Raw genomic sequence first — 10011 nt, 5'->3', positions numbered from 1 at the left:
CAATTTTCCCTTTGATAAGCTCAAAAGAAAATGCTCTAATAATTCTTAATGAAGGCAGCAGGCATCAGTAAATAAATCATTAGGTTGAGAATTAACATGCCATTCCAATCTGTTAAGACAGGGTCTGCTAACTTGCTGTTGTTCTCTTTTTAGGCATTGTTAGCTAATGACTACTGCTACCATAGAGTTATGCACAACTATTTTTAATGCTCTGGACCCACTCAAAGAACTTTCTTACTTAGACTGCACAGGGAAGAAATAGGATAAGAGTCCCAGAGGCATATGCAGGATTAGAGAGATGGAGGTAGCCAGGTGGGGTTTACCTGGACTAGGGTTTCAGTAAAACCACGAATGGAACAATGACCATAAACATGAAGGCTGAAAATTGGTGATGAGAACAGACGCCTTAAGGGCTGTTAAATTATTTGATTGATTCACCAACAATATTTATGGATTATTACTGCTTTTCTAGCCTGGGATACATTAGTGAATAAAATAAAGTTCCTGTCCTATGGAACTTATATGCTGATATGATAATAAACACATAAATATCCAGTAAATGTCAGTGACCAGAGTATGGGGAAAACGTAAAACAGGGCAAGATGATATAATGTGACTGTTGTTTTAAATAGGGCAGGCAGGGAACACTGAATTAGCAAATGCTAACCATTGTTCCTACCAGAAATATTTTCCTGAGAGACTTTGCTCACATTTGCTTCAACCAATCAACATATAACCTCATTTTATGTGTGTTTCTGTTTAAAGAAACCTTATTTAATATATATCATTGATTTATTAACATTGAACTCGTGGTCAAAAGCACTGTAAGTCATGCCTGAATACAGCTTATCTAACACATATTTTCTCTGTAAGGTGATGGTTTTACCTCTGCCCAGTCCCTCCCAAAGCTTTCCCTTCTATACCATTACTGTCTTTCTGGCTGTTGAGTCCCTCTGACCTGATCCTGGAAAACTAAAAAAAGCTGTTGTTTACATGCACAATGTGGTTAGGTGTTCAAATCTCAGGATACAGGCTTATATTCTTTTAGTCAAGAGTCACAGGGGTGCTTGGGTGGTTCAGTTAGATGTCCGGCTCTTAATCTCAGCCCAGGTCTAGATCTCAAGGTTGTGAGTTCAAGCCCTTAAAAAAAAAAAAAAAAGTCACGGCTATATGCAGGCTGATGCCAATGGAAAGACCCCATGCCTCAATGGTCAGACACACAGCTGAGGTGACTGCTTCATTTGATGTCACATAACTGCCTGTTGTGTACCACTAAATGGCAACCAATGGTCTGTAGGCAATGGTCCTTTTGTGGCTTCCCCAGTACTGGCCTCTGAGAGTGCTGGACAGTTCTTCCAATGCTGACGCCAGCTCCATTTCTTCTCTATTTTGCCAAATGACATCTTCCCTAACCCCTAGTTCAAGTGATCCATCTTTGGATCTGGGGGTTGAAGAGGACATCATTTGGCAAAATAGATAGATTGTGGTGCCATATAATGAAATGAGGTAGCTTAAAAAGGAATATTTGGGGGGAGATGCCATGCAGGGAGTGAAATAAGAGTTGTGCTTTGAACATGTAAAATGGTAGATATCATTTAGACACTGGAGGTAGTTTGATGGCTAAGTACATAGCTCAGAGAAATTGGGCTAGAGAACTAGAGTTGGGAGAACAACAAAAAGAGGTTGAAATTATTCTGGTTTAGTGATAGCTTCTGGTATTCAGGTCATTTTCTCCTTTTCTGTGTGAAAGGAGCCATGAAAGTAGGGGAAAATTTGAGTAGGTGTTAAAGGGTATCAGCACCAGATCCCAATTATTTTTTTGCCAGGGCATGTAAAACAATACTGTGCTTATTAAACTCACATTAAATATAAGCTAGAAGTTAGCTATTAATTTTGAGATTTTTTAGGCAGTCTCTGTTATGTGTTATGGGGTCTTTAATCTGAATAGTGAAACATCCTTAATAATTTTTTTTAAAGTTTGTTTTGAGAGAGAGAACAAGCAGGGGAGGGGCAGAGAGAGAGAGAGAGAGAATCCCAAGCAGGCTCTGCACTATCAGCACAGAGCCAATGCAGGGCTCAAACTCACGAAACCGCGAGATCATGACCTGAGAGGAAATCAAGAGTCGAATGCTGAACAGACTGATCCACCCAGGTGCCCCTGAATAGTGAAACATCTTTAAGTGGGCAAATTTCAAAGGAAAGAGTCCCTACCCTATATTATCTGAATCATGGAGGAATCTGGGTAGCAACATTCTAGTTTACCAATCAGAGGTGTAATGCAAACTCAAACCCTCCAGGGAGGAGTTGTATACATCCATGAAGAGTGGAAAGGGGTAAGAGAGTATGCAATATTAATACTTTGCAGCTTTTTTTGTCATTAAAAAAAAAACAAAAACCCTTGGGCCCCTGGGTGGACCAGTCAGTTAAGCATCAGACTTTGGCGTGTGTCATGATCTCATGGTTTGTGAGTTCAAGCCCCTACTCAGGTTCTCTGCTGAGTCTGCTTTGGCTACTTGCTCTTCCACTTTCTGCCCCTCCCCCACTTACATGCACGTTCTCTCTCTTTCTCTCTCAAAAAAAAAAAACCCCAAATATTTAATAATATAAAATATATATATATATATATATATATATATATATATATATATATATTATTTTAGAGGGAGAGAGAGAGAGAGAGCACGGTGGGGGGTGGGTAGGGGCAGAGGGAGAGAATCTTAAGCAGGCTTCATGCTCAGTGCAGAGCCTGGCCTGGGGCTTGATCCCACGACTATGGGATCATGACCTGGGAGGAAATCAAGAGTCTGACGCTCAACTGACTGAGCCACCCAGGTGCCCCATAATAAAGTAAAATATTAATTAAAATGATTTTTAGTGATGAGAATGGCCTTGTGCTTATGTTTTTTTAAAAAGTCCTTATCTTTTTTTCTTATTTTTTTTTTTTTAGAGAGAGAGTCTGTGTGTGTGCAAATAGGGCAGGGGTAGAGGAAGAGGGGAGAGAGAATCTCAAGTAGGCCCCATGCCCAGCACAGAACCTGATAAAGGGCTCAATCCCACAACTGTGAGATCATGACCTAAGCAGAAATCAAGAGTCGGCCACTTAACTGATGGAGCCACCCTGACACCCCAAAAAAGTCCTTATTTTTTAGAGCTACCTGCTGAAGTATTTACAGATGAAATGAAATGTCAAGTATTTGCTTCAAAATACTTGGTGAGGAGAGGGAAGTGAGGAAGGGGATACATGAAACCAAGACTAACTATGAGTTGAAGCTGGGTGATAAACACAGAAGAGTTCATCATACTATCAGTTTTGTTTATGTTTGTATTTATTGTTTTTTTATTTTCTTTTGTTTTAAAGTTTAAAGTTTGTTTTAAAGTTAAACTTTAAATTCGCTCAGAGAGAGCGAATAGGTGGGGGAGGGGCAGACAGAGAGGGAGAGACAGAATCTCAGGCAGGCTTCACATTGTCAGTGCAGAGCCCAATGTGGGGCTCGAACCCATGAGATCATGACCTGAACTGAAGTCAGATGCTTAACTCACTGAGCCACGCAGGCACCCCTGTTTTTTTTCTTAATAAAAGTTTTTTTTTTTTTTTTAATTAATCTTTGAAATACAGAATACATATATTTCTTGACCTATGGTCAGGATGATTTGCTATGATGTGAGGAATAAAAGAATTAAGGCTCAGAAAAAGGTAAGCAGGTTAGAGTTGAACTCTAGTCAGGATAGGCAACAGTAAAAGTGGGAAACTAGGAATATACCTGGATGGATGAATGTAGACGTATGTTAGTTAGGGAGACTAACCATATTTGGAGGTGTTGGGTGCTAGAGTGGTGTTCAAGTGAGCCCAGACACTGCTCCCCAGGAGTGGGGAAAGCCTGAGGGTAGAGGACTCTGCCCTCGACTTAAAATCCTGTAGGGAGCCCATGAAATCCAGCCATGGACAGCTGGTCTTGTGTCTCAGATGTTCATATAAGGTGTCTTCTTGTCAACCTCTCTACCCATTATTTCTTTCTCTGTTTTTCTCCCTTTGTTAATCCCTACTCTTCTTTATGATGTTAGGACATTGTTCTCAGGATCGTTTACTCCACTTTGACTCAAGACCAAGAGCCTTGTGCCCGTCCTTCACACTGCTAGTCCAGCTATGTTTGGCCCGTAGGCCTAGTAAAGAGAATTGGATGAAGAATATGCTGAGTAACTCCAAAAGACTCTCGATGAGGCCATTCTGTGGATGATGATACAGAGTCCACAGCCAGATAAAGATACTGGAGGGGGGCACAAAGAGAGTGTGCTAATGCTCCCTGTGGAGAGTAGGACACACTGGGTCATTTAGATATCATATGAATAATGCAGATCTTGTGTTTGTTGATATTCTTACTTAAAACTCTTTCCAGAAGTATATCAGAGTGCCTGTGGGCATGAATCAACAGGCCTTCAAATCCTATGTTTTCAAAAATGAAATGAAGAGTAAGGGGCTGGACCCAAATAACTCACCAGTGTAGAACATGTGGATTACACATCGGAAAGTAGAGATCAGGATCAGATTTGCATGCTGTGGAGGCTATCCTAGAGAATCAAGAGTTAATTTATTTTGACTGGGAAAATAAAGAGCTAAGAATTTACGAGTTTCTCCTCCATACTCAATTATGAAATCACCAAAGCTGATCTTGCCAGTGCAGAGTCTGATGCTAGGCTTGAACTCACAAACCGAACTGTGAGATCATGACCTGAGCCGAAATCAAGAGTCGGATACTCAACTGACTGAGCCACCCAGGCACCCCACAAGAAATATTTATCTCACGGTTTCCGTGAGTAAAGAAAGCAGAAGCAGCTTAGTTGGGTGATTCTGGCTCGGGGTCTGTCAGGAGGCTAAAATAGAGGTGTTGGCTGTGGCCACAGTCCTCTCAAGGCTCAACTTGGCAAGGATACACTTCTGAACTCCTTCACAGAGCTGCCTGATGACATGGTAGCTGGCTTCCCCTAGAGTAAGCAATCCAGGAGGATAAGAGAGAAAGAATCCAAGAGTGAAGCCACAGGTTTTTTTAATAGCCTCATCTTGTTAGAGACATCTCATCACTCCTGATGTATTCTGTGTGTTAGAAGCTAGTCAATAAGCCCACCCCACACCCAATGTAAGGAGATTACACAAGGGCATAACGCAGGAGGCAGAGATCATTGTAAGGTACAATGAAAGGCTGCCCATCACATGTGCTAAGTATTGATTACTAGACTGGTCTGTTTGACATTATAGCTTATTGTAAATTAATAAATGATCTTACTTCTTGTGAATATTATTTTACCCACTTTACACACAAGGAAAATTAAGTAACTTGCCAGAGAAGTGGAAGAAAGTAAGGGAACCATGATTTATGTCAGTCATTCATCAAATACTTTTTGAAAGTCTATCATATAATGGAGCACCTGGGTGGCTCAGTTGGTTAAGCCTCCGACTTTGGCTCAGGTCAGGATCTCACAGCTTGTGAATTCGAACCCCACATCTGGGTCTGTGCTGACAGCTCAGAGCCTGGAGCCTGCTTCTAATTCTGTATCTCCCTCTCCCTCTGCTCCTTCCACACTCATGCTTTCTCTCTCAAAAATCAATAGACATTAATAATTTTTTTAAAAAAGTCGATCATATGTTGGCTATTCTGAATTTGAAAGAGAATATGGTATGTGAATACACATGTGACACGTGAACCTTGCTCTCACAGGCCTTACAATCTAGTATGGAATTCAGACATTAAGAAATTGCAAAAATAATTAATTACAATAATCAGAGTAAACTGCTAGATTCATAATGCTTCTGTTAAATATGGAGTTGAATAAAACAGATAAAAAGGAGTACAGACATGTAAAGGTCTTTGAATAGTCTTGTGAAAACTAGTGTTTAGAAGTTTTTCAAGGGAACAAACAGGAAGAGGGCAATCACTTGGCAAGCTGTAGCACTGAAAAAATTTTGCTTATTTTAAGAAAATTTTCAGCATTTCCATTAAACTCTTTTGCGTTGCTCATCCCCAGAAATCTGCAGTGACCATGCCCAATCAGATGTCTGTATTCCCCTCTTCAATGGGCTGAGCGATTCTCCTATGCATTCCTGCATCTATAAGGGCTCAGCTGAAACCATGATACTATAAGGATTATAACAATTATGTTGTTATTGGGCTCTCCAGTTCCCCTCCCATGTTTTAGACTCAAGTATTTACATGTTAAAAATTAAAGTGAACTTATTTCAATTCTGGATACAAAAGATTGCAGTTGAGAAGGTCCTTGAATTAAGGACTTTCAGATCCAAGAAAAGCTACTGAAACAAACATATTGGGCCCAAAATATACAAGTTCATTCATGAAATTAAAAAAAAAATTATGTTTATTTATTTCCTGAAAGAGAGAGAGACAGAGTATGATCAGGGGAGGGGAGAGAGGGAAGGAGTCATAGAATCTGAAACAGGCTCCAGGCTCTGAGCTGTCAGCACAGGGCTTGAACTCACGAACTGCTAGATCATGACCTGAGCCGAAGTTGGATGCTTAACCCACTGAGCCACCCAGGTGCCCCCATTCATGAAATTTTAGGTAGACAATGACAATGAAAATCTACTATACATCTATAGGGCAATTAAAATAATGAAAAAAGTTAAAACCCACATTGCAAATTGAGAAAAATCTGTCAAATAAATGAAAGAGATACACTGGCTTCTTCCATTTTTTATTTCTGTGGTTGCAAAAAACCAAGAAGAAAAAGACTATCTGTATTAATGAAATCTACCCATTAAGACATCTTGTCTATATTAAATGCTTTTAAACAATTAATTAATACGACTTGAGAAAGTAAGGACAAGAAGTCCATAAGCTAACTGTTCAAGTCCTAGTTGTCCAGATTGTCGAAGATGGGTCCACTGGGCTCAAACGGACTCCAGACTATTACTAAATTAGCATTATTTCCACTGCTATGCATTTCTACAGAATCAATTCGGACTGCTAATGTAGTTAAGAAAACAGTTTCGGGGTGCCTAGGTGGCTCAGTCAGTTAAGCCTCTGACTTCAACTCAGGTCATGATCTCAGGGATGCTGAGTTCCAGCCCCGCGTGGGGCTCTGTGCTGACAGCTCAGAGCCTGGAGCCTGCTTCGGATTCTGTCTGTCTGTCTGTCTGTCTGTCTGTCTCTGCTCCTCCCCCACTCACAGTCTCTCTCTCTCTCCCCCCTCAAGAATAAATAAACATTAAAAAAAAAAAAACAAACGGTTTCTGCTATTGGCTGCAAAACTCAAACCATTCGTATATACAATAAACTTCAGAAGTAAACGGACAACAAGGCGCTCATGACCGAGGTCTAATCTTACACTTTTTGGCAAAAGGGCAGATTGAATCAATAAAGTAATTCTCAGGAAAATGATCATTATATATGTAAATACTCATCAGATATACACAAATATTACCAGTTCTAAATTTGACCTGTCATGAAATCTGTGAAATCATTCGCCATTTACTTTTATTTTTTTGCCAGGAGGTAAAAACCGTTTCAAACCACTTGCTTCTTCCTGAATAACTAATTGTTATTCTTTCTCACTGTAATAACTTCCAAATGTTGTCAAAAATATTTTGCAAAATTTGCATGGAGGCGAAAGGAATTTGCGTGCATCCATGTAGACACGGAGCCTAAACTTAGGAGGCAGGAGAGAACTGGTTAAACAACCCATTTCCACATTCGGAGTCCCCATCCCGAAATCTCGGCCCAGGTAGCGACACGAAGCGCGGCCAAGGACTCTCTTGGGGCGCTGCAGCCGGAAAAGGACTTCGGGAAGCCCCAGTCGGCGGGTCTCTATCCGGCCTCAGAGGCGCCCCCCGTCATGCGTGGAAATTTCAGTTCTCACCCCGGAAAGGAAAACTTCTCGTCCAGGGACGTGAATCCCGCTCAGCATTCTTCTCCCAGGACTGAGGGACTCGGTGTCCCTTTCCCCGTTTTTGATAAACCCTAGAGGAGCAGCCGCCACCTGCCTGAGGCCGGGGCGATAAACCCACACCACACAGAGTCGGAGCCCCGCAAGAAGGGCAGCAGAGTAGCGCCCTGGGCCCTTCCTTCACTCCCAGCTCCTTTTCGGCGAGGGACCCGCGGAGCGAATGCGGAGGAGGGGCTCCAAGGGGGCCGGGCTGGGACCTCGCACCCCGCGGGGGTCGCGGCGGGAGGCGGGGGGAGGGGAGCAGTGACCGCGCGGCCTCGGCCCTCCCCGGGGGCGGGACTCTAGCACTGCCCCGCCCCCGCGGCCTCCCTTTTCCACCCCTCCCCCCACGCCCTTTTCCACCCACCCCCGCAGTAGGAAAGGGAGAGGGAGGGGGAAAAGGAAAGTGCTGTTCTGTGGAAAAGGGCGGAAGGAGGGGGAGAAAAAAAGAAAAGGGAACAGGAATATGGCCGTCAGCTGTCGGGACGGCACTGCAGCCGGCTGCTACTAGGCGACCCGCCGCCCGCACCGCCGGACCCGGGAGAGCCGAAGCGCCCGCGCGAGCTCGCGCTCCCGGCCGTTATCGCTGCATGCGGCGCCCCTCGAGACCGAGCCCGTCAGGCGGCGCAGGCGCAGATCGGGCCGTGGCGGCGGCGGCCGCGGGAGCAAGTCCCCCCGCCCGGCTGTGGCGAGGGCGCGCAGGCCGCGTAGCCGGCGCTTTCATGCCCCAGCAAGGGGCTGTTTCTGGGTGGCACTGAAGGTGGAGCAGGCGGCAGGTGAGTCTGCGGTGGAGGACCTTTCGCGGACGAACCCTGCGGCGCGCCTCCACTCGGCCCGCGCTCCCGGGCTGAGAGGGCGCCGGACAGGTAGCAACTCGGAGGGTTGAGTTCCGATGGCCCGCCTGCGGGGGGTAGCCAAGGAGGCGGATAGTGGCCAGGGCTGGCGTTCCCGGCCTAGTTTCTCCGCTGTTTCCGGGGGCGGGGAGTCCCTGGAGCCCGCGGGGTGTGATGATGGGGGAGAGGCCGCGCCAGGACGGGCCTCCCCGCGCCGCGACGGGCCTCCCCGCGCCGCCCGTCCAGGCTCCAGAGAGCCACTCGCAGGACGCGCGAGGGGTCTGGGCCCTGGGGACCTCCGGGGCGACGGCCGTCTGGGAGGGGGCAGGGCGGGGAGAGGGCGGGGATTGGGGCACAGGGGGCGGGGAGCTAGGGCAGGGGTCTGGGCGCGAGGAGAGACCTGGGGGCCCGGACAGGTGTCGCAAGTGAATTGAGGGCATTTCCTCCTCTGCATTACCGTGGCTGAACCTCAGGGCTTCCTTGTGGGGAATGACTTTTCGGAGGACTGGTTCCATTCAACTCCGAGTGACTAAACACAAATAAAACCAACTAACGAGCCCCTAGAGCTGACTTGTGTAAAGAGCTGTAACTTTTCTACACCGAGGATGCTGTACTTTCTTTTTTCTTTGGATGCTTCGTGAACCTTTTTCCCTCCCGAGGACCGTCTCATCAGAACAAATAAGGAATGACCCAGTTTTTAAATAGTACCCCCACCCGGTCCCATTATGTGTTTTTTTGTTTTTTTTTTTTTTTTTCACACGGGAAAATTTAGGGCAGTTACCGAAGTCACTTGTGCAAATGTGAGGGTTAAGTGTCATCTCCAGTAATGAACTGTGTGTGTTTTTGCCGAAGAGATTGTCAAGCACTGTAATCTGGGAATTTGATTTACTGAGACTTTGTGTGCAAACTCGTGTTAAGTCGCTAGACTCCAGTTTACGTGGGGATAGATCTTCCTTTCCGGTTTAGAAGGTGAAGGATATAGTAGAATATAGGAAAGAATTTTAGTGCTAAGACGCCAAGTTTTCTAGAAGTACTTGATCTGAGGCTATGGTGTGAAATGAAGCGCATTGTTTATGATGATCTGTGTGCACACGAGAGCAAAATCGCTATCAAAAGGGAAACTATCTTTGAGCGTTGAAGATTGCCCGTCAGTTCTTGATCAATATAACCATGAAAAAAAGCCCTTATATTTTATTTTCTGCCCTGTTATTTGTATTACTGTTAAAAAGTTGGTTAACTGTCTTGG

The 10011-nt window shown here is 44.7% G+C and overlaps 2 protein-coding genes across 6 annotated transcripts in view; one reads left to right on the top strand and one right to left on the bottom strand.

Moving 5' to 3' along the window:
- Positions 1-3653: 3653 nt before the first annotated feature.
- Positions 3654-9280, bottom strand: LOC128312012 (translation initiation factor IF-2-like). Its single transcript, XM_053204261.1, has 3 exons — positions 8542-9280; positions 7867-8502; positions 3654-4980 (listed from the first exon to the last, which is right to left on the bottom strand). Exons 1-3 carry the CDS (start codon positions 9278-9280, stop codon positions 4862-4864), a joined length of 1494 nt encoding a protein of 497 aa, XP_053060236.1. The 3' UTR covers positions 3654-4861.
- Positions 8350-10011, top strand: part of DENND4C (DENN domain containing 4C) — a 121374-nt gene continuing 119712 nt past the window's right edge. For 3 of the 5 annotated variants that reach the window (XM_027047144.2, XM_027047142.2, XM_027047143.2), the window contains exon 1: positions 8352-8708. The gene's annotated coding sequence lies outside the window, so the exon portion shown is untranslated. Of the gene's footprint in view, positions 8709-10011 lie in introns of all 5 variants that reach the window. The other 2 variants (XM_027047141.2, XM_027047140.2) reach the window with 2 other exon arrangements.

Source organism: Acinonyx jubatus, chromosome D4, assembly GCF_027475565.1.
Source record: "Acinonyx jubatus isolate Ajub_Pintada_27869175 chromosome D4, VMU_Ajub_asm_v1.0, whole genome shotgun sequence".
Lineage (NCBI taxonomy): Eukaryota > Metazoa > Chordata > Mammalia > Carnivora > Felidae > Acinonyx > Acinonyx jubatus.
Note: the sequence above shows the minus strand (reverse complement) of the source record. Positions and strands in the feature narration are given on the sequence as shown.

Excerpts from the sequence above, each read along its gene's own strand:
- LOC128312012 (XM_053204261.1), bottom strand. The coding sequence starts at position 9,280 with ATGGAACCAGTCCTCCGAAAAGTCATTCCCCACAAGGAAGCCCTGAGG. Across the intron at positions 8,503-8,541 it reads TGCGCCGCCTGACGGGCTCG|CGCGAGCTCGCGCGGGCGCT; the intron begins GTCTCGAGGGGC and ends AACGGCCGGGAG. Across the intron at positions 4,981-7,866 it reads GAGAAGTTTTCCTTTCCGGG|GGGAAGCCAGCTACCATGTC; the intron begins GTGAGAACTGAA and ends TGCTTACTCTAG.